The sequence below is a fragment of the Pezoporus flaviventris genome, unplaced genomic scaffold (assembly GCF_033815535.1).
Source record: "Pezoporus flaviventris isolate CSIRO_AGI_PZ_B2104156 unplaced genomic scaffold, CSIRO_AGI_Pfla_v1 ptg000013l, whole genome shotgun sequence".
NCBI classification, from domain to species: Eukaryota; Metazoa; Chordata; class Aves; order Psittaciformes; family Psittacidae; genus Pezoporus; species Pezoporus flaviventris.
Window position 1 is genome coordinate 6599535 of NW_026892561.1, and position 23156 is coordinate 6622690.

At 56.2% G+C, this 23156-nt stretch overlaps 2 protein-coding genes across 3 annotated transcripts; one reads left to right on the forward strand and one right to left on the reverse strand.

Moving 5' to 3' along the window:
- Window positions 1–405: 405 nt before the first annotated feature.
- On the reverse strand, window positions 406–5047 carry LURAP1 (leucine rich adaptor protein 1). Its single transcript, XM_061451347.1, has 2 exons — window positions 4848–5047; window positions 406–1659 (listed from the first exon to the last, which is right to left on the reverse strand). Exons 1-2 carry the CDS (start codon window positions 5037–5039, stop codon window positions 970–972), a joined length of 882 nt encoding a protein of 293 aa, XP_061307331.1. The 5' UTR covers window positions 5040–5047; the 3' UTR covers window positions 406–969.
- Window positions 5048–5197: 150 nt separating this feature from the next.
- On the forward strand, window positions 5198–20691 carry POMGNT1 (protein O-linked mannose N-acetylglucosaminyltransferase 1 (beta 1,2-)). 2 transcript variants are annotated; one of them, XM_061451348.1, is made up of 22 exons: window positions 5198–5335; window positions 6265–6453; window positions 9425–9533; window positions 9922–10037; window positions 10318–10383; window positions 10823–10936; window positions 11556–11673; window positions 11954–12052; window positions 12531–12658; window positions 13228–13298; window positions 13589–13664; window positions 15060–15143; window positions 15276–15317; window positions 15395–15453; window positions 15571–15643; window positions 15923–16051; window positions 16376–16501; window positions 16661–16725; window positions 17114–17158; window positions 17328–17463; window positions 17946–18055; window positions 18330–20691. In XM_061451348.1, exons 2-22 carry the CDS (start codon window positions 6343–6345, stop codon window positions 18430–18432), a joined length of 1980 nt encoding a protein of 659 aa, XP_061307332.1. In that variant the 5' UTR covers window positions 5198–5335; window positions 6265–6342; the 3' UTR covers window positions 18433–20691. The 2 variants fall into 2 exon arrangements, with proteins under 2 accessions (XP_061307332.1, XP_061307333.1); XM_061451349.1 differs by lacking the exons at window positions 13228–13298; window positions 13589–13664.
- The last annotated feature ends 2465 nt before the right edge of the window (window positions 20692–23156 follow it).

A 23156-nucleotide genomic window follows, 5' to 3' on the forward strand; every position in this document is an offset into this window, starting at 1 on the left:
CATTGCAAATCCACCCTGGCAGAGAAGCCCCATGTTTCTGGTTGCTGGTAGGGGGTAAAGACCTGGCACCATTCATCACACAGATGAAGAATCCCAGTCATCACCCCCATCACACTGTGTCAGGGGGAAGCACTCCCTGGGCCTGAGCCCCACAGGCTCTGCCAGGCTGCCCATACACTGCCACATCCCGGGGTTTCCGAAGGACACGGTCCAATAGTGGAAAACAGCCCAGAAACAAACTGGGAGAACTGGATCTCCATCTCCCACTCACCACATCGCCCTTCTCGTGTAATCACATTTGGAAGGGAAGTCTGCACCATCACCCTTCCTCCACAGGGTATGGATGAAGGCATTCAAACCAGGCAGGGCTCCACTCACAGGAAAGAGGGTTTTAGCATCCCCCATGTGCCCCGGGTCAACTCTACCCTGGATGGACACTGACCTTGAAGACAATGATGGAAATGAGCACATCCAACAGGGATAACCTGCTGCTGGCCTTGCCCCACACCTCACACTGAGCATGCTGGTGCCACCATGGATGTGTGGGAGCATCTCCTGTCCTCTCTGGGCAGCCGGTTTACAGGAAGGGTCCCCAGTGTTTGCAGATAGAAGGCTGAGGATTAGAGGGGAGATGTCCCACCGCACCAGGTTTTCCCACCAACCCTTCCCTGCCACCAGCGTGAAGGACAACAGAGGAGTGACCAGCCACCTGCAAGCACCACCCCAGGGCAAACGATTAAGTTTATGGGGACCCACCTCATCCCCCCTCTCCCATAAAGCTGCTGCAGGGCCAGCACCCCATCCCTTAGGGCTGCATCACCGAACACTGACAGGGGGTTAGAGGAACAGTGCAGCACCACCAAGCCAGCCTGTCCTCCCTTCTCCAGCCACCCCAGCTCTCCCAAGCAGAGACAAGTGAAGCAGAGCGAGCAGTTGGGAGAGCTGGCGTGGTAAGGGCGAAGCCATGGGCTACAAGAACGTCACATCATCCTGAGACTGGAGCCAGCGCCAGTGGGCATCATACTCCAAGTGCAGTTTGCTGTTGAGTTTGCAGTTCTCGAAGTCACCCTCGGCTTTCCGAGCCTTCCCATCCAGGTTCCCCTTCCCCAGCCTCTCCCCAGCGCCTGAGGGCACTTTGGTGTCTCTGCCTGGTTCCACAGAGGAGAGCTGCTGGCCCAAATGCCCGTTGGCCACCTGGGGCTCCTTTGCAAACCGGTGATCCTGGGGCAGCCGGGCTGAGGAGATGTCCACGTGGGGCCACTCGTGCTCTGCTTTGCCCTTCTCTTGTTTTGCCAGACCCCTCTCGGGGTCAATCCTGACCCAATCCTGCTCCGCCCTGACCAGGGCTCTGCCCGATGCGGATGCAGTGGCGGTTTCGGCTGCGTTTTGGGAATACTCATCCATATCATCAGCCAAAGTGTCCAGGTAGCTACCAACGGAGATGCTGTCCAGCGGGTCATTGGGGTCCTGCAGGCTGTCCCAGCTGCCCCGCCGTGAGGCTGCCTGGCTCTCCACCAGGCTGTACTGGCTGCTGGCCAGGCTGCTGCAGCGGCTGGTGAGCGTGCTCCGCTCCTCCAGCAGCCACTTCACCGCCTCGATGCCCTCATTCACCACCACCAGCTGCTGCAGGATCTTCACATCGACCGCTCGCAGGTAGGCCTGGTGGGGAGACAGAAAACAGGGGGTTGAGGGGACCAAGGTGAGCCCCAGTCCCAGCACACCCTGGCAGAGGTGCCACTGTAGTGGCCACAGGTCTGCTGGGCTGCTTGATGAACAGCATGGCACTGGGAAACATCCCAGGGGACCCTGTCCAAGACTCACAGACACAACCACTGCAACCAATGACTTATGGTGCCTACCACCCACCAGCGCCTTCAGGGAAATAAACCCAGAGCACTTATGTCACTGTCTCCTATGGGGACAGGAGGAAGCAAGGAACTGGAGGCACTGGGTGTAGGTCTGAGCCCAGAGCATCCCCCAAGCCCTCGGGGGTGGCAAGGCAAGAAGACCAAGCAGGGGCATTGCTCTGAGCAGGGGTCTGTCTGGACCACCAGCACCTCCCCAGGCTGTTTAGGCTGGGTCCCTTCATGCATTTAGTTCCCCTTTTCTAGGGTCGGATCCAAGCCTAGTGACAATGTGACAGGATCTGGAGCCTGAGATCCAAATCACTCCCAAAAACCAGAGGAAGACAGTGGAGTGGAACAGTCACTGCTGACCACACCTCTTCCCACAAAGACTCCTGCCCCCCCAAGCCTTTGCAAAGCTTCGGTTGCTGCAGAAACATCTGTTTTCCTAACGGAAAGCCCCGCGTGCCAAGACATTCCTGTCTGTGTGATACTGGCTGCCGAAAGCCACTGGATTTCCCCTGTGCAGGACACAAATATTTTGCCAGGAAGGGGAATAAGACGGCAGTGGTGGGAGAGAAACCCATTGCAGGACAGGTACCGGCAGCTTGGGAGCTGCAGATGCCCACAGACTGGTTCACAAGCTCACTCTGTCCCCAGCACCAGCAAGCTGGGATAGAAATCAGAGTTGCCCCACAGGATCCTTTCTAAGCACAGCACCCGGCCCCCAGCATCCGGTACCCTCAGAGCCACCCGCCTGCCCCCGGGTGACCCGCTGGTCTCTTGAGACCCCCCATCTCCGGTCCCACAGTGAGCGCAGCAACAAAAGCATCCGAGGAAGAAGCCTGGGAAAACTCCAGCCAGGATTTCAGCACGTGATGCCTCTCAGTCCAGAGGACACAAAAAAAGGGGCAATGATTTGTAGAGACCCAACACAAATCCGCCATCCCCTCCCCGTGCTCCGCAAGCTGGATTTACATGAAAAATAGCAGCGATGTGCCCGGACTGGGGCAGGAGCCAGCACTGGAGTGCAGAAACTTCCTTTCTAGGCAAGTTATTTCAAAAACTGCCTACAATGGACTTTTCTGCACAGGCTGCTGAAGCATCTGGCCTTGGCAGGGAGAAGAGGCGGGAGGAGGAAGGCTGGGAACCCTGATGAGGGGGTTCCCTGGTTTTCTCTGCCTCGCTGCAACAGTGCTGTCAGAGATGCCGGGGAGCCACCCCAAAAGCAGGAGGTGGGAAAACACCCCCCCTCCCCTCCCCCCTTTCCATATGGTTTGCTGGAAAGAGTTGAGCATCGCTTTGCTGGTACTTTAGGCCAGCCTGACCCCATCCCGTTGCACCCTAAGAAACCCCCTCTCCAGCAAGGCAAGAATAACATGGGAGAAGCCCGAGGTCCAGCTGCTTTGTATTCCTCCAGATGTGGTGATGCAGCACCACAGCACCAACCTTGTACCAAGGACAGCCACGGAGGGGAGCATCACACTCCTCCCAGGGGGGATACAGTCCCATTCCCCTCCCCAGCACACAAGAAACCTGCAGGCACCTTCATCCCTAGGGATGAAACATCCTCCTCAGAGCAAGAGGCAAGTATGGGAATTTGCTATCTTCCCCCCTCATCACCCACTCCCAGGGCAGCTTCTCCAAGGACCACTGGGATTTACTGGTCTCTGCTGCTGGGGAGGGTAGATTTTGGTTCTTTTTCATGGGGATGGGGGAGCCCTGTACTGGGTTTTGGGCACCCAGTGGCTATTCCCAGGGCTGCTGACCTGGGTGTGAGGTGTCCTTGCTTCTTTCAGCCAACAAGAGGAGCCAGGGCCGAGAAAGGAAAAGGCTTTCTTAGCCAAGGTTAATAACACACAGCCAAAACCAGGCCTTGCAGACTGGGAGCTGACCCTGCCTGCACCTGGGTAGGGCAAGCACCACGGCTGCTTCCTCCTGCTCTTCCTCCTCCTCCTCTGAGCAACTCAGGGCCCACAGACCTTTCTCCTCCGGTCAGAGTGCAGCCTGGAAGCTGGCGTGGAGGGAGGATGAAAGAGAAGGGAGGATGAAAGCACCGATGGGGAATATGGAATATGGAATGGGGCAAAGCAGCGGTGCCCCGGGTGGCAGGCAGGGATGTAGGCGTATTTAGGCGGTTTCCCTATGGAAACGATGCTCATTCCCACCCACCCGCCCTGTGTGTGCACGCGTGGGAGAGTCCCTTCCCCCAGCAGCACTTGAACCCATTGCCCAATCTCGCCACGTTTCCCAGAGCCGCAGGCATCGCCGGTATTTGCTCCCTCCACGGAAAGAGGGAGGCGAGAAAGCTGCCATCGACACTCCCACGGTCCCCGGGAAAGGCGGCCAGAGGAGCACAACCCTTTACGAGACACCAGAGAAGCCCCAGCAGGAAGCGAACCCCGGGAAAGCTCCCAGCGATGCTTGTGCCTTGTCACTCAGGGGGTGACACCCGTGGGGGTGGGGGGACCCGGCCACCATGCCCTTGGCGAAGGTCCCTGCCCTAAATCCTGATCCCTGGAACACTCTGATCCCCACCGGAGCCAGCGCCTGGGGTGAGGAGGGGAAGCAAGACGGCGGTGAATGAAGGGGTTCGTGAGACCCCAAGTGGGGGGGGATGCTGTGTAGATCGGGAAGCAGAGAAAGACGGGGTGAAGGACTGTTAATGCACAGAGGAAAAGAAGGGATACCCCAAAAAGCAGGCAGGGCTCGGGGCACTATCAGGGGGTTGTTAGCGGGGCATGGCAGGCAGTTACCCGGAGGGGATGCAGCTATCCCGGGATGGGGGGGAAGGATGGAATTACCCGGGGAGGGGGGGGGCACTTACCGGGAGGTGGCAGGCAGTTACCGGGGGATGCAACTATTCGGGGGGGGGGGTGTGCAGGCAGCTACCGAGGGGACCAGTTACCGAGGGGTTACGGGCAGACATCGAGGGCACAGCGGGCAGCTGGGGGGCACGCATCTCCCCACGGGTGCGCAGCGCCCCGGTGCCGCAGGACTCACCATGTCGAGGCGGAGCGCCCGGAGGCGTTCGGCGAGCGGCAGGCGGGCGCCGCGGGCCGGTGCGGGCGGTGGCGGCGGCGCGGGGGCTGTGTCTGCCCGCAGCCCCCGCAGCAGCCCGGCGGGCGGCCGCCGCCCCACCTTGGTGGCCAGGTCCCGCAGGTCGGCGGGCAGCGCCTCCCCGCCGCTCTCCATGCGGCCAGGCCGGCGGCGGCGGCTTCAGCGCTGTCACCCGGACCGAGCCGCGGCCCCGCCCCGCCGCGCAGGCCACGCCCCCCGCCTCCACCTGCCCGCACCAGCGAGGTCCGCCGGGCAGCGCAGAGCGGCGCGGGGAGGGGGCGGGGTTAGCGTTGGCCACGCCCCCTTTCGCCCCCGCGGTGGCTCTGCGGCGCCGGAAGCAGCGCGGCCCCGCCGGCGCTCGGGGTTCGCGGCGCGGTGGCACCGCCGGGTCGGGCCCGGCCCGGCCTCGCCTCGGCCTCCCCGCTTGGACCGTGAGTAGCGGGGCCGCGCCCCTCCGGCTCCGCGCATGGGCCCTCCCCCGTCGCTGCTCCGCTTGGGCCTCCGGGGCCTGGCTCTCCCCTCGCGTCCCCCGCCTGGGGCCCCCTTCGCGGCTCTCCCCCGCTGCCCTGGGGCCCCCCCACTCCGCGTGCTTGGGCCGCTCTGCGGTACCCGCCCGGCATCGCAGGGTCCCGGCGCTCCTCCCCTGAGGGTGCCCCACTCCTCCGTTCCCCTGCGGGCGGCTGCTGGGGGCTCCCACCGTGCCTGGCCCCGCTGGCGGGGTCTGTGCTCCAGCCAGGCCCCTGGCTCTGCCGGGCCTCTGCATCCTCCCCCAGGCCCAGCAGGTTGCTCGCAGCACGGAACCTGGACCTGGGCACAACCTCTCTGCCCCAGGGGTGCTGGGATCTCCAGTGGGATTATGGCCCCGCTCTGGCTCCGTGTCTGTGCTATCAGAAGCACCGTAGTGGGGATGGTGCTGCTTCATAGGCACCCTACTGCAAGCAGGGAAGATGCTTCTCCTCACCGGGGACCCTGCAGGCAGATACGGCCAGTGATGACACTGTGATGCCTGGTGGTTTGGGGTCTCACCAGCTCCTGCCTCTTGGCCACCTTTCCAGAGTGTGGGAGTGGTCCCGCTGCACTGCAGTGGCCTCTGTAAGGTGGGCTGGAGCAGAAATCCTCACTGGCCCGTGAGTTCAAGGGCTTCCCGTCACCCTGCTTACAGTCCTCCAGCAGAGCCTGGCCTCCTGGATTGCTCCCTGCAGAGCTGGGGGTGCTTGCAGGTGGGGAGGCTCCGTGGGGCTTTTGCTTGTGGTATGTGAGTGCCATTCATGGTCACTGCTTGTGCCAGGCCCTGTCTTTGCTGGGGAGAGGGTTTGAAAGCACTCACCTCCCTCACTGTGCTCCCGTCCCATCCTGACAGGTAGCTCCGATGAACATGAGAGCGGAGCAGCACACGTCCTGACCCCTGCCCCACACGGCTGTGCCAGCCCCTGTGACTATGGATGAGTGGAAACCCAACCCCGCCGTCAAGCCCCACAAGAAGCGGAGCTGGTATCTTGCCTGGAAGTACAAGCTGATGAACCAGCGCACGTTGCGGAAGCTGTGCCAGGTGAGTCACCCACAGGCCTTCAGTAGATTAGGAAGGATAATCTGCAGGATTTGTGATCTTATGGAGATGCTGCGTGGATGGAAGTGGGTCTGCTGGCAGTCTGGGTGACCTAGCATGCTGGGGAGACAGAACTTGTCCCCCCAAATGTTACTTCCAGTGATTTTGTGCTCATGCGTGGAAGGATATGACATTTCTAGCAGCAACTTCCAGCTGGAAGTGGACCTGTTGGGTGGTTGTGGCATGAAATTATAGTTATCCAGGTGTCCTTGGGAAGCTTTCAGCTAGAAACTTGACTGAATGCTCCCCTTCTGTTTCCGGACCCATGCCAAGTGCTGTAGGGCTCAGCCTTTGGTGGGAAACCGTCCTTGCCCCATTTAATTTGCAAATCAAGCCTGGTGTAAGACACAGCAGGTGGACAGAGAAAATACGGCTGAGCAACAGGATCTCATGCCCTAAAGGCAGCTGGTGTCTGGGAAAGCTGCAGGCTTGGTTGCTTGTGCTGGAAAACTGCTAATCCTCAGCAGAGTCGGCATCCTGGGGGGTGTCTGGGGGTGTAAGGACAGGAAGGGTTTGGACCCATAGCAGCAAGCTGCAGAAAAGGGGCCGCTCCTGGGATGTGCAGAGCTTGTGAGATCTGGCAGTTCGTTGCTGTAAGAGGGTGCAGGGAAAGTTTTTTTGTGTTCCTGGGGGCATGAAGGCTCATGAGGGCTCCCTCAGGAGCAAGAGGGCTTGGTCCGGCATCCCCTGCAGTGCTCAGGGATTGGGAACAGGCCAGGTCATTCAAGCAGGCATTGCTGGGGGCAGTGCGCTAGAGCCTGTCTGCTGTCACCTCTCTCCTTTGTGTCACTGCTGTGGCTTAAAACACATAAAAACTGGGCTTAAAATACGTAAACCGTAGTCGCAGGTATGAAGCAGCCAGTTCTATAGCAGCTGGGCCTCTATCAGCAGCTCTGATCAACCCAGCCTTGCTACACTCAGCTGCTGGTCTTGCTTAGTGCTTGGTCACCAGGGCCGCTGCCCCATGTCTCCAGTGCTGACCAGGCTGGAGGCAGGTTGGTAAGGTGGCCTTGCTGCTGGCCACCAGGAGCAGTCTGCCCCTCACTGTGAGCCCAAGGCACTATTCTTGCCTATTTAAAAGCTTTCTGTGCACAGATCCCAAAGGTGCTCATACTCCTGAGTCAACAACAGATCAACAAGCCAAAATGCCATAGTGACAGTTATATTGTCATGTGTCTTACTGCTGGTTTTCCAACTTCCTCAGTTACTTCTTGAACCCATGTGGCTGCTTGACAGAGGTAGTAGCTGGCCAGGTAGGACAGGATTCTGTTAGTGTCTCTCAGTAAGGGCAGGCCTGTGTGTGATCTCAACCCCATACCACACCTCAGAGAATCAAGGATCCTAGAGCTGAAAAAGACACAGATTTTTAAGCAGCAGGCTGTTGGGGGCTGAGGGGCAAGGGAATAGTCTCAAAATCACCCATGACATGTCTCGACATCCCTTTGCTGAGAGCCCAGGCTATGAGCAGCCTCCACCAGCCTCTCCCATCTTCTTCCTTGTTAGTTGTGAACTCCGTGCTGAGACTTGGGGTGCTCCAGGGAGATGTTCCAAACTCAAAGTAGGACCCTGAGCTTGCCTGGTTGAAACTGGAAACCATCCGATGGCTAGGCCAAGGGGCCAGAGTTTTTGGGCCATGGATGAATCTGTCAGCAGCACACAGCAGTCAGATTTGGGTCTCTGTGGTGACTCTGCTGTGAGCTGGATGTACCCTCCTGGCCTGGAGCCTGGTGGAGCCCTGTAGCAGTGTTAGCTTTGGGGGTAATAGCTCCTCAGGGCTTTGTGTCTTAAATCCAATGGCAAAGCTTCCCCTTGCAGCATGACTGTCCAGAGCAGCTTTTGAGCTCTGGGCTAGAGCTGCTCCTCAGCCCTGAGGCAGGGCTGTAGGTGCTGGGCAGGAACATTATCCCTGTGCGAAGCCCCATGGCCACCACATGCTGCTGTCACCTTTTCACCTGGGCCTTCAGTCACAAAGCTCCCTAAGGGAAAGACAAATTGCTTCAGCTGAGGTCTTGTCTTTCAGTCCTGCATCCCAGACCAGCACTGCAGCTTTAAGCTTACACCTGCAGGTGGATTATTCCCCAACATGGGATGTTTGTGGTCCAAGTCTTCCTGTGTGGCTCTGTCTCAGAAAAGGCCCCTTTAGCGTGGAGTAGTTTCTGCTTTACACTGGGTCCAAATACCAGGAAAAAGACTGAAATTGAGCAAGAGAGGAGCAAGGTGCATTTAAGTACTGGTGCTTCTCCATCCTCTTGGTCTGGAAGCCACAAAGCCATGGGGAGTGGTGATGCTTGAGGGGCTCCCGTGGACTGCTCTATAGCCGCTGGACCTTCCTATCACCCTCTGTGTTGGCATCCATGCAGCTTGCCTTGAAGATTGCTGCAGACAGTAAGGCTGTGGGCTGTTTTCTGCAGCCTGTGGCACAGTGTGGTTTCCTCAAGTCAGACCTCAGCTTCTTCCCTTTGCCTTGCTTTAGTCGCACAGCATCTGTCCCTGTGAATACATCCTCTGGTTGCAGAGGGAGAGGTGAGAGTAGTGATGCTGCAGGATAGGCAGACGTTAAGGTTACTGTGGGAGCTGCAGTTCTGAATTGCATGCACAGACCCTCAACCTTGATGCAATATCTTGACAGGAATCTGCTCACAGATCTGGAAGCAGGGATTTGTTGGAAGTGGGTTAATTCACATGTATCAAGAATTTGATGCTCTCCAGCTGATGAAAACATTTCAATGTAAAACATGGTCATCACCTGTATTTCCTTCTCTTTGCCTTTCCCTGGAAGAAAACAGGGGAAATGACAGATAATTATGATCCCTTGCAAGATCTCTTGGGGTGCCCTGCAGCCTCTGCCAAGGAAGTGGGCTGAATTTGGGGTTGTTACTTACAAGCTGCTAACACAGAGTCTCCTGCACTGCAGACAGGTGCTGTCCTCTTCCTGCTTGTGACCGTAATTGTGAACATCAAGCTGATCTTGGACACCAGGAGAGCTGCTTATGAGGAGGAAGAGGAGTCTGCACAGGACTATGGTGAGGGGCAGCATCTTGCTTTTCTTTGAAGCAAGAAAACCGGAGGGAGGGAAGCAATTTCTTCAAGTCAGGATGAACTTTTGACCAGCTACAGCATAAAAGTTTGCATGTAGTTTTAACAAAAAATAATAGAAAAGGTTGTTCCCATTCTATCTACTCAAGGCTTCCACACGTTTGGCTGCAGATATCGATGTGGGGATAGCTGGGGCCAGACCTGTTGCCATTTTGTATTTCCCTTAACTGCTGTCCTTGTGCATTCTTACCCGTGGTTTATTGGGCTGGGATACCTGGTGGGCATAACCTTCTGGAGGCTCGTCTGTGCTAGCGCCAAGCATGAACAAGCTAGAGGTGCCTTGGCTGATTGAGACTATGCATTTTTCCTCTGTAGATGACGAGATGCTGAATGTGGAGGTCCCTAGGCACCCTGTCAGCAACAAGAAGGTCTTGGATGTCGAGGTGTACTCCAGCAGGTCGAAGGTCTATGTGGCTGTGGATGGGACAACGGTGAGTTATAGGTGCTGGCTGGCTGGCTGAACAGACGGTGGATATTGCTGAATGAAGTGAAGCCTCAAGTGGCAGGTGGTGAGAGCACTTTAGTGGTGGCCAAGACAGGACTCTGGAGATGCTGGCCTGTGTTGCCTTCTACTCTGGTATCCATCACTGCCATCAGCAAAGACAAAATGTCACAGCAGAGAGAATTGCTTCTTGTCTGGGAGTTCTGCTGTAGTGAATGGGCAGGGAATAAGAGGTCTTGACATGTTTCTCATCACTTCTCCACTTGCAGGTCCTGGAAGATGAGGCTCGGGAGCAGGGGAGAGGGATTCATGTCATCGTCTTAAATCAGGCTACGGTAAAGCATCCCTGAGTGTCTGCATTTGTCTGTCTTACTGGGCACTGTTTGTCCTTGCTCTTTAACTGCTGGGTGCAGGATGCAAAGGGCAGCCAGGAGAGAAGCTCCCCAATGCTTGTTTGTCTTCACTTGCCAGAGCAGGACACAGTCATCCAAATAGTCCCTGTAGTGTTTCTCTTGTGCTTCTCTGGCTGGCCTTGGGAAGCAGGCAGGAGAGGAGTTGCGAGGTTGCATTGTGCTGTCCTATGGACCTCATTGCACTTCATGTCCTGTGTGAAGCCCCAAGGGCTGAGCTTGCCTGGGGACTAAATTCTTGGCATACCAGCAAAGTAACTCATTGTGTTACTTAGGAACTGAGGCTTCCAGGATGGATTTCCATAACATTGCATGTGCTGCCCATATACCATTTAAGATGCATCTGACATTTGAATACCAACAGGGTCATGTGATGGCCAAGAGGGTCTTTGACACCTATTCTCCCCATGAAGATGAAGCCATGGTGCTTTTCCTTAACATGGTTGCCCGGGGCCGGATCTTGATCTTCACCATTAAGGTATGTGGCCTTAGTGTCAAAAGAAAAAGTCATCTTGAGTCAGGGCACCCTAAAGCTTATCTGGGCAGTTGTCTTCTGAATGACATCAGGCATTCCCAGGGCTAAATGTCACATCCTCACTGGGCTATGCCTCCCTGGCTGGATCACCTCCTATGTCCTCTTGCTCCCCCTTGCTACTACAGGTATTGCTGTGTGCTCAGCAAGGCAGGAGAGCAAAAAGCTGTTGTGTGAGAGCCTGCAGCAATAAAGGTTAGGTTGAGAATGAGTATAAGGATATGGTGGAACCCTTCTGGATCTAGATGGCTGTGTGAGCAGTACTGTGCTACTTCAGGGTTTCAGGTTTAGCTGTGTGAAGTGTTGCTGAACAAATGGCTCTGCTTGAGAACAATCTGGTCTCGAGGAAGCAGAGGTCTGCAACTACTCTGACCTCCCTGTAGGTCATGATGAAGCCACGGTTAGGTTTAGTGGCACAGAGACCTTAGCGACCTGCTCTTGAAGGTTTGTGGTTGAACGGGTTCAAGGGTAGGAGTGGGCTCTGTACCTCTTTAGTATTCATAGGAGATTTTCCTGGTCTGCATCAGGAGCCAGGCCTCAGCTGCAGGGTTGTGTTTTGTTCCAGGATGAAGGCTCCTTTCACCTCAAGGACACAGCCAAGAATGTTCTGAAAAGCCTGGGGAGCCAAGTTGCACCATTCCTGAGCTGGAGAGATACGTGGACATTTGTGGGGAAGAAGGGAGGTGGGTTTTGCACAGACTGGGAGAGCGTACATGGCTCCTTATGGTGGGAGAAGCCAGGTGAAGACAAACCCAGCCCATCCCCAACATGCTGTAAGAACAGGGAGCAAGTCACAGAGAGTGGCAACTCTGTTCCTGGTGGTGAGGGTGTGGAAGGAGATAGAGCGTGTCCCTTCAGCAGCTCGCCACAGGTCATGGGAAAAGGTGCCAAAGCCTTGTTCATGCCCTGACACAGCGGGGATGGGCCCTTGCAGACAGTCCTGACCCTGTGTCCCTGCTCCAGGGGAAGTATACGGGGAGAAGCATGCCAAGTCGCCTGCCCTATCAACGTGGGGTGACCCTGTACTGCTGAAGACAGAAGTTCATCTGACATCTGTGGAAGGTAGGAAGCAATACGTGCTCCATGGTGCCAGGTATCTCTGGGAGATGCCTGCCTGCTGCTCTTGATGGTTTTGAGTCAAAGCTGTGGGTCTGTTAGCAAGATCCCAGGATGGATGTAACGGTGTTTGCGATGGGGATGGTAATTTTTAAAATGGGGCCAGCTTCCCTTCTTCAGGCTTCCATGGCAATTCCAGGCATGGCTGTTGAGAAAGGTGAGGATGGGGAAGCAGGGACGTGGTCTGGCTGTTTGTCACCTGTTCAAACCAGGCCTGGTCCAGGCTTTTCTGACTGTTGGCCTGTTGCTGCTCAGAGAGGCTCTATGATGGGGAAGGCTTCTGAATGGCTCCTGGGGTTATATCTGGCATGAACAAGCAATAAGTGCTGCTTAGGGAGAGCCATACATCTGGCAGTGCAGCCTGGAGCATACAAGGTGAGGTCATGGGGATGAGCAGTCTGTGTTTTCTCTTTGATGCTTCTAGATGCTGAGTGCCATTGGCCTGACACGGAGTTGAATCACCGCAGGAAGAGGTTCTGCAGCAAAGTAGAAGGTTATGGCAGTGTCTGCAGCTGCAAAGACCCTACACCCATTGAGTTCAACCCTGATCCTGTGAGTGCAGGGGCAGAGTATTCAGGGGGGGCAGGGATGGACCAGTTGTGTTTGCAGCTCAGTTGCAGAGTCCTGTCCTTAAATACCAGCTAAATGGTGCAAACTGAGCCTGGGCAAGCCCTTAGCACTAGCAAAAGTAAGGTGAATACAAAATACATGTGGTTGGTCACGCTGGGGAAGGGGAGTTCGCTTGCCCTGTGTCTGGCCTGAGCTCCCAGAGTACCGTGGCTCTAGGGACATCAGTGTAGGCAGCAGAGCCTCTACATTTGGAGATGAAGCAGCTGTTACAGCCTTTGGACTGTCCTTGGCACAATGATGAAGGGTTTGGACAAAGGTCTCCAGGTGGATGCAAGCTGGGATTTGGGAGCTGAGTCTGAGGTGGGGTGAGGGAGGGAAGCTGACAGGGTCTCCAGCAGTGCTAAGTGGAATCCTGGTTGGTTGGTATGGTCCTGAGCCAAGGGGCAGGACTATGCTGGTCCCTACCCCATGACTCCTGCTCTCAGTGGCATAGGATCATTTAGGTTGGCCTGACCTTCCCAGCCCCACTCACACACATTGTTCTCTTCCAGCTCAAAGACAATAAAGTCTTTGATGTGCCTGTAGCTGTTATTGCAGGGAACCGCCCCAACTACCTGTACAGGTAAGCACTTCCAGGGGACACAGCTGCTCTGCTCTGTGCCACCAGGCATGGCCCAGACTCTCCCCTTTATCCTGCTGGCAGGATCCAGCCTCCTCCCAGGGCTGTATGGGGAGACCTGCTTGAACAGCTCCCAGGGTTTTTTGCCATGGGAAAGGGAAGAGCCCTGGGGTAATAGGTCCTGTTTCCTAATCATGCATATTTCCCCTATCCCAAGGGATCCATAATTCTCTGCTGAATGGCCTGGGCCCACTAGGGCTGTGTTGTGCTCAAGCTCCTTGATCTCTCCCTAGGATGCTGCGCTCCTTGCTGTCGGCTCAGGGAGTCAATCCGCAGATGATCACAGTCTTCATTGATGGGTACTATGAGGTGAGAGCATTCAGAGGTCCCTGTAGCCAGGTCCTTGGTCCCACAGCTTGGAGTATGTGATGCTGGCCCAGTCTTCAGTGGGTGGCAGGCAATGAGCCCCTTCACCCTTCCTCCTGCTGTGGGTCACACTGCTCTTCACACACTCCTGCACAGTCAGCTTAGCCAAGCCATGAGTGTGGATAAAGCTGCCTTGGCCTTTTCCAAAGGCTGGTTTACAGGAATGAGGTGGTCTTGCTGGGCTCTTCGCATCCCCTTTTCTCACTTGATGAGTATCACCAGCCCTTTGAGCAGGTCTGGGTGTAATACCTTGTGTCCAACTCCCTCACATGAAGTGGAGGAAACCAGTCCAGCCATGCCTGTCCAGCTCCACTCAGTGAGAGCTGAGGAGACCCAAAACAGTCTGTTTTCACAAGGATCATAAAAGCTGAAGCCAGGTAAAGGAGAACCGGCCCTTTAGAGGGCAATGACCTTCCTGTCAGCTCAACCTTATAAAGCCCTGGAGGATCCCGCTGCAGTCTGGTGCTCTGGCAATGGGATGTGCTCTGGAACAGGCATGTGGGACCTTAGTAGGTCTCAGGAGTTTGCTAGCCCTCATCTCTGCAGCAGCCCATGAGGTATTGTCTGGTTGCCTTGTGATGGAGATAGGGAAGGGAACAGGCTTGTTCCCTTGCAGGCCTCTCCCACCACTGCCAGGTTGTGGGGCTGGGGGAGCTGTCTTGTTTATGCAGGCTCTTGCTGCAGCACATCAGAGTGGTTAAAGATAGCAGCATCCATTGCCATGGCAACTGGAGCAGAATCCCTCAGCTATGAGGGGGCAGCCATGATGCCATGGTGGATACCAGGGAAAGGCTGATGCAATGGGAGATCCTTCTGTTGTGGCTAGGAGGTGGGGTGGACAATAAGGGGATAGAGAAGGCATTGATGAGGCCTTCTTGGGGTAGAGATGTCAGCCCAAATGTGATTACTTCTTACCCCAGTGCAGATAGGTCTCCTTCTTGGCAACTGTGAGAGAAAATGAAGTTGATTGTGGTCTTGACATTAAGCATCTAATATGTGTTCCGGCCTATACCTGTTTTCTTTCTGCATTGTCAGTGGGGGACTGGAAATTTTAGGGCCTTACATATTCTTGGATACAGCTTTGGGTTTGCAGACCATCAGGGCTAACAGAAACTTACAGCAGTACTTAGGGCTGAAGGGCCGAGAGAGTTGGGTGAGTTCCTTGTTGCGGGGTCAAGAGCACAGCCTCATTTTAGGCCTCACTTTCCCCAGGAGGGATAGCCACATGCAGGGCATCCCACAGGCATATTCTTGTCCCAGGGAGCTGACACAGGCAGAGGGTGGGGAGGATGTATCCAGACCCACACATTTGATGAGCTTTGTACCTTCCCATTGCAGGAGCCGATGGATGTTGTGGAGCTGTTTGGCCTCTCAGGAATCCAGCACACTCCCATCAGCATTAAAAATGCCAGAGTTTCTCAGGTGAGAGACCTTCCCCAGACCCTGGAAGAGTTATTTCCTGGGGTCTAGGATAGCATTTGAAGGAGGCTGGTTCACCCCTGCATCAGTGCCAGGCTGTTGGTAACCTGGGCAACAATCCGTCTTTTCTTGTAGCACTACAAAGCCAGTCTGACTGCAACCTTCAACCTGTTCCCGGTGAGTGAGACCTCTGCCCTGACTAGCTGCTCTGTCCTGTTCCTCTCCATCCTTCTCATATTCTCCTTCCCCTACAGGATGCTAAATTTGCCGTGGTTCTGGAGGAAGACCTTGACATTTCTGTTGACTTCTTCAGGTAAAGCTGTGGGTCCCTGTTTGGGTGGGGCAGTTCCTACAAGCTCTCTGACTGCTCAGGAGAGGCCAGATTCCTGCCATGCTGTTTGACCCAGGGGCTGGGCAACTTTTTCCTCAGCTTTCTGAGCCAGTCCATACACCTTCTGGAGGAGGATGAGAGCCTGTACTGCATCTCGGCTTGGAACGACCAGGTGGGTCAGGGGAGGATGGTGGAGCAGGGACACCTCTGCCCTGTGTTCTTCCCATGTCAGGCTGGGGTCCAAGCTCCAATTGAAACCAGGGTGTCCCACCACTATCATCCTAAGTGGGTCTGTCTCCCCAGCCCTGGGCTGTTCAAATCATCCTGTCCTAGCCTTCCCAGTGGCTGTCCCTTGCTCCCCATGCTGAAAGCCTCAGTGGAGCAAGATGCCTCCTTTTTTGTTGGGATAGAGGTGTATTCAGGGTGCTGAATGCTTCCCATAACATCACAGGGCTATGAACACACAGCTGAGGACCCCTCCCTCCTGTACCGTGTGGAGACTATGCCAGGCTTGGGCTGGGTGCTCCGGAAGAGCCTGTACAAGGACGAGCTGGAGCCAAAGTGGCCAACCCCTGAGAAGGTGAGTACCTTAGAGGGATCCTTTCTTAGGCATCCCCATCTCTGCTCATCAGCAGTCTCTGGTCATCATCCAGATCCTGTGGCTACAGCTCTTGGAAGACCCCTGGCTCTCCCTGAGCTTCTGCTGGGAAGAATGCCCAAGCAGAATGGATCTGGGAAAGACAGCAACTTGAGGACCACATAACCAGACACAGACCTGGCTGGAACAGCCCAGGCAGGCTGGAGCCAAAGGGCCTAGAGCTGGTGTGGGCAGGTAGAGAGGTCCCTGGATGGCCACACTACCAGGTTATGTCCCCAAGCTTGAGTGGCAGTTTTTCCTCCCCAGCTCTGGGACTGGGACATGTGGATGCGGATGCCCGAGCAGCGGAAGGGCCGGGAGTGCATCATCCCCGACATCTCCCGCTCCTACCACTTTGGCATCGTGGGGCTCAACATGAATGGCTACTTCCATGTGAGTGACCTCCCTCAGCCCCCAAGCCTTATCCTTGTGCTGAGCTCTGACTTGGTCACCTTTCCAAGTAGCAGGGATGCTTGAGGTGACCTCCAAGTAGTGCTGACTCCTAAACGAACCCCATTTTCCTTCCTTACCTCTCGTTTCTCTTCCTCCCAGGAAGCCTATTTCAAGAAGCACAAGTTCAACACAGTTCCAAATGTCCAGCTTAAAAATGTGGAGAGGTGAGTGCTGCTCAGAATGAGATCTGGATGAAACAGTTGCTCGATCTGACCCTTGTCCCCTTGTGCTGGGTATGTCTCCCTTCCTTCTGGAAGAACAGCCATAACCTCCAAGCCCCAGCACACTGGCCTTCACTGGGGAGTCTTTGCAATGGTTTTTGTGAGCTCAGGTTCAGCTATGGTGTGCTCCTGATGGACATCTTGAAGGGTTATGTTTTCGCTGCCACATCCTCCAGGATGCATGGCAGTCTCTGCTCTCTATTTATTGGTTCCAGCCTGCCTTTTAATGTTACACTGGGTCAGTCTTAAATTTGAATCTTCTTGGGATATTCTGTGCTTATCAAACTGTCTGACTCTGCCCTTATCTTTGTGTTCTCTCCTCCTCCAACAGCTTGAGGAAGGATGCCTATGAGACCGAAATTCATCGGCTCCTGGGGTATGTGACTGCAGGAGGGTTGGGAGACACTGGGTAAACTAACCAGGACAGAAGAAAGAGGGGAGGTGGCCCTGGCAGCCCCAGCTGCTGCTTGTCTGTCTGAAGTACTCTGCAGTGGGGATAGGGAGGAGGTGGGATACCTTCTCACTCCCTGTTCTTGTGTCTGCAGTGAGGCTGAGGTCTTGGACCACAGCAAGAACCCCTGTGAGGACTCCTTTGTGCCCGACACCGAGGGCAGGGTCTACGTCATGTTCATCAAGATGGAGCAGGAAGCAGATTTCACCACCTGGACTCAGCTTGCCAAGGTGAGCCCCTTGACATGGCCCCTCCAAACCCCTACATTGGTCTTGGCATCACTGGGAAACATCTGGCTGTTGTTTTGGGGTTTGCCCATGAAATGGGTGCAGCTCAGCAAATAGACTGTTGCTGTCAGTGGGTGATGCTGAAGCTCTTGGTCTTCACAGAAGGCACTGGGTGATCCAGGGCAGATGCTTGTCTCAGTGGAGAAGTCTTATGACCTCCCTGTGTGTGACAGCAGCTTGTCTGGTAGTTCCCATCCCTTTCCTAGAAGTGATGATCAAACTACATGTCCTAAGGAAGGGATGGGAGCAGGTCCCCCCTTTCCTGCTACTGATGGTGGCTGATGGGGTGCTGCCCTGTGCCACCCCAATTAAGCGGGTCAGCCCTCTTTGCTGTGCCTCAGTGAGGGTGGGGGTGTTGGCTTTTCCCTGGCCCTGGTGCCTGTCCCCAGGCTCTGATGCCTCTTCCTCCCTCCCCACCATCCCAGTGCCTCCACATCTGGGACCTGGACGTCCGTGGGAACCACAAGGGGCTGTGGCGGCTCTTCCGCAAGAAGAACCACTTCCTCGTGGTGGGGGTCCCTGCCTCCCCCTACTCGTGAGTATCAGGGCATGGCACCCTGGGTAATGTCCCCATCCTCATGGCTCTGTCCCCCGTCCAGTGCACTGCATCATCCACTTCTGCCCCAGCCCAGTCCTGGGGCATACCACCCTCCTTCTTAACTAGTGTGGTGGGAGGGGATGGGATACATGCCCAGGGCTGAAGGATGCTCCAGTGGGAAGATCATGCCAGGAAGCAGTGCTATTGGGAGCTGGGATCCTGAGGGGGACCAGCACCCCTGCCCGCTCCCATGCAGCCTTCTCACCTGCAGGTCCAAGAAGCCCTCATCAGTGACACCAATCTACATGGAGCCCCCCGCCAAGGAGGAGGGGGCAGTGGCAGTGCCAGCAGTTGCTGCAGCAGAGCAGACGTGAGACTGGCAGCGGGGAAGCGAAGGGGACCAGGGGAAGCCAGGGACCCCCATGGTGCAGAGTTGGAATCAGAGGCAGTTCTCAGAGGCTGGTGACTGGACACACGCTCCCATTTCATGCTGCAAAATGAGATCTTGGGGTCCCTCCAGCCCCTTGTTGTGGTCTCCCTGCTCTCCCTAGCAGGGGATGGGGATTCCTCCCTGTAGATATGCCACCCCTCATCCCAGGAACTTCCTTTTTTTAACACGGACTACTAACGCTGCTCCCTGTGCCCCCTGGCTGGGCAAGGCTGGAGGAAGGAGATGCTCAATTGCAGACTGGAGGGAGCCTCAAGAAACGCCTCAGCTTCCCCTTTTGGTCCTCAAGTCCTGAGAAGGCAGCATGCTCATGTGCAGGTGCTGCAGCGTGTCAGCTGGGTGCTATTTATTAACTCATGCCTGGCTGGTTCTGTGCCCAGAGGTGAAGAGGAGGTCTTCCAGCATCTCTTCTGTCTCCTGCATGATGGATGCACCTTGAAGACTCTGCTGGGTTGGGCATTTCCCCGCACACTGATTTTGCTTCTTGGGCTGCAGCAGCTGGTGCAGCCCAGCTCATGGCAAAAGGGAAATGCTGAAGAGGAGCTGAATTTACTGTGGGAATGAAGGGGACAGCCCATACCCAGCACGAGGAGCTGTCAGGTGCCCCTTTCCTTGCTCTGCAGCTCTGGGAGCCAGAAGTGGCTGTAGATGGAAGTGGACCAGGCTCTGTGCTGCGGCTCAGCCATCTCTGGGGGGAGCAGCCCTGTCCCCTGACTTGTGGGAGAGGGGGTGAAAGTGCCTTGGAGAGTGAGATGTGAGCAGACACAGTCACACCCCCTCCTTTGGATGGAGAGTGCTCCTTGATGGTCCTTCCCTGTGGTACTGTACCCTGTCTCTCCCTGTTCCCTGGCCAGGTACCCCCATCTTTTGCTGAAGGCAGAGGGGGTTTCTTCTGAATCCCCATCCTTATCTTGGTACGTTGAGGTGAGCCAGAATGGGCAACCTGGCTCTCTTGCTGTGGTACACCCCTCATGCAGAGGGAGGGGGTCCCTGTTCCCCCTCCTGTGCCTTAGGAAGGACCCCAGAGCCCCCGCCCATCGCCAGCCACTCGGTACTAATGTGTGTCCCCCTACTAGGGACAGCCCTGGTCCTCTTGCTCAGTACACCTCTGTGTCTCATCCATGCAGCAAGAGACCTGTGCCCGGTCCCCCAGCACTGGGCAGGGATGCTACGCTCTGGCTTGCCCTTGGGAAGAGGATTTGCTGCTCAGCCCTTTCCCTGTGGTCACGGGGGCTCTTCCCCTTCGTTTTCTCACTGTGAACTGAGCATCGGGGTCTACGCTACACTAACTTATTTATTTATTGCTTGTGGGAGGGGGAGGATAACAGGAAAGCAGCGTGGAGAGCTCGCAGCCCCCAGCCTGCACAGGGGCAGTCATGGGAGGTTTGTCTCTTGTCCCCAGCTCCATCCTCTGTTCCCTTCCTTCCTCCCTTGCCCAGCATAGAAATGAATAGTGAACCCAGGAAATCCACTTCTGTGTGGCCCACAATGAGCCTTGTGTGGACACAGCAGAGGTTGAGTGTGACCCAGCATTAGGGATGGATGCAGGAAGGGAACAGGAGGGTGCAGGGTGGCACCTTGAGACTGCGGTACCGGGTTCAACCCTGTCCTCTGCCACCACCAGCACTGCCTTTGGATGGGGCTCTGCTCTGGCAGCATGGATAGAGCAGGTCCTTTCAGCACGACAGGAAAGGGACAGGCTTCTTCCCAGGGAAAGCAGCTTGCTCCCCATACCCTGCTTTGGGAAGACTTCTACAGCTCTCCACCATGATGCCCTTTCCTCAGCATCTCTTGTTCCCAAGGCCCAGTTTCCCTCCTTCCTGAAACTAAATGCACTCCCTTTCCCTTCTTTGGCTGGGCTCAGGCTTGCCTTCCTCTTAGCTCCTCCTGGAGCTGGGAAGAGTGGTCCCATGGATAGGGAATGGCTAAACCCAAGCTCCCCTGCAGTAACCAGGGGCTGGGGCTCCCTTTGCTCAGCAACAGCAGGAGTTGACTGGTGGGCTTCAAGATCCCCCTTCTCCACACACTACAATGGGCCCACTGGTGCTGTTCTCCATCCTTCCCTGTTCTCCCAGTAAGGCTGTGGTGTGGTGGCTGTGGTGGGGCTGGGAGCGTGGGCATCCCGGGGCTTGCTGCTTTCTGAATTGAATTATTTTTTCAGGAGTAAACATTGCAAAGCTGTTGAGCCTCGTGTGTTCCATACGTGTCCTCTGCATGGCCCAGGGCTCGGCTCCCTCTCCTCTGGTGTCACCTGGGCTCCTGGTGGCCCAGGGCTGTGCCAGCAGAGGTCCTCCAAGACGTGCTGTGCTGGATCGGAGCAGTTGGCTGGCACAGGTTTGTGAGCTGTTTCCTCCTTGGGCTTTATCACTTCTATCTTCAGACCAGCTGCCTGAGGACCTGCTGGGTATAACCAGCCCCTGTGCTACCCCAGCACCTCCAGCTGCTGTCCCCTGAGAGTCTTGTGACCCTTGGCTCTAGGTTTGGTGTACCCCTGTGGGGCAGCAGGGTGAAGTGACTGCTTGTCCTATGGTGGGGAGCAGCGGGCAGCCAGCTCTGGCACTTCTACCCCACCATCCAGCAAGCTGAGCCCATGGGGCTGAGCTGCAGTTCTGGCCTCTCTGGTGCGTTTGGGTTTCTTTCCTTTGAGAGAAAGAATTTTGCAGTAAGAACCCCCTGCCCTGGGGCACAGCAGAAGGAAGGGATGTCATAGCCGAAGGGGACAGGGCCCTTGCCATCAGACCCAAAACTGGAGCTGAGACCTGACAATTCAGGTCATGCCACACCAGGGCCAGCCCCTGCCCTGCTCCTGAGTTGTGCAACCCTACCTAGTTGTGGCCAGGGATGGCAAAGGCTGCAGGAGGGACCTCCGGGACAACCACCCCTGCACAGCAGCAGCTTTGCTCCTCCCCACAGCATGGGTGTGGGCAGGGGTGAAGTGAAGCCAAGCAAGGAGCGGAGAACAAAACCTTGGAACCCTCTGGGTCAGCCCTGTGTGGGTGACTTCTGCAGGCAGCCCAGATCACCCCAGACTTCTGCCTCTGTGGGGCAGGGAGCCCTGGGAGAGCTGGGGTGCACCCACTTGTGGGGCAGAGACTACAGAACCCAAACAAAACCACAATGGAAGAGCGTCAGCCACCAGCACGGACCAGCCACAACCTGCATCCCGGAGCAGCTGCCTCCTGCTCCCTGCAGCCAGGCTGGGCTTCTTCCTAAGCTGACGCCACCTCCCTGGGATCAGGCACAGCTTTCAAGGAGAGCATCCCATTGCCAGAGCCTTTCTGCCCAGCCCTAGGGGTTTTGCTTGGCACTGCCAAGTGGATCTCACCTCCTGGCAGCATCCACATCCACCTCCTGCTGAGGCAAGACCCTGTAGCACTGAGCCCCTGCCAGGGTGCTGTGACTGATGCCTAGGGGTGATGTGGGCTGAGGTTCAAGACCCACCACTTCGTGTCCACCTCGAGGAGCCAGCATTTACAGTAGTTTCTTCCCAAAATGGGGTGATGATGCTAAACCCCCTTGAAGGGGAGTGCCTGTGGCAGGCTCATGGAGAGCTTCAGCCCATCCTCCCCCTGGGTGGTGTTGATGCAAAGATTCATTGTCTGAAGGGCCTTAGTCCTGGGGAGCCTGTTCGAGGAGCCAGGTCCCTCCTCATCCTGCCTCATCAGTGAGGGTCCTACTCACTTCCCAGCCCAGTCCACTGGTGCTGGAGCACACCCGGCTATCTAGGAGCTGGCTGGACAACTATCCCATCGCCTGCCCTCCCTGGGAAGACCAACCTGCCATCTCCCATGGTGTCATCGTTTAAGTTTAGCCCCATGTGGCACCAGTTTGAGCACACACTGCCTAAGCTGTGGGTTCCCAGTCTCCCTTGCCCCCCGGAGCCCGGCCTCCTGGCTTTGTGCAGCCATACAAAAGAGAACCTGTCCGGGCTGCTCGGCTTCCCAGGAGCTGGCTGATAATTAAACAAAGGCAAAATAGCCTTGGCATGAAACTTGACCTTTCCAGAGCTCGGGGGAGGAGGGGAATGTTGCATGAATTCTGACCGTGGTTATTTGTATGCATTATGCTTTTTCAGTGGGGATCTCTGCGCTGGAGGGGCAGGGAGTGCCTGAGGGCTGATGATGGGCTGTTATGTGGGAGATAGAGTCTGTGCTGGCCCTTCCCATGGCACATCCGTCCCTCTGTGCCCCACAGATAGAGGGAAGCACCCTCCAGCCACTGTCCTCCAGGATAGCAGCCGAGGTCCTGTGGGATGGAGGGATCTCAGTGCTTAGGGTGTGTTGGCCCTGTCCTCATCACTGTGCGGGAGGAGGCAGTGATGCTGTGCCCAGGCCACCTCCATCCGGCTCAGGGTGCTGATCCCCAGGCAGCACCTTCTGCATTATAAAGAGCCCTGTAACACCAGGGTGCTCAAGGCTCTGCCTGGCTTCTCCCCTTGGTCCTGGCTGTGCCCAGCCCGTCCCCATCCCCTGCTGCCACCTCCTGTGCCCGCACCTAACAAAGCCCAGCAGCAAATTAATCTTCAACTGGGTCCCTGTGATGGTTATTACGCTGTGTCCTGCTTGGCACCACGTTAATGATTAACCCTCACGTTCAATGTCAGCTCCTGCCTGCTGCTGTCGAAGAGTCCTTCTGACACCTCTGGTAACC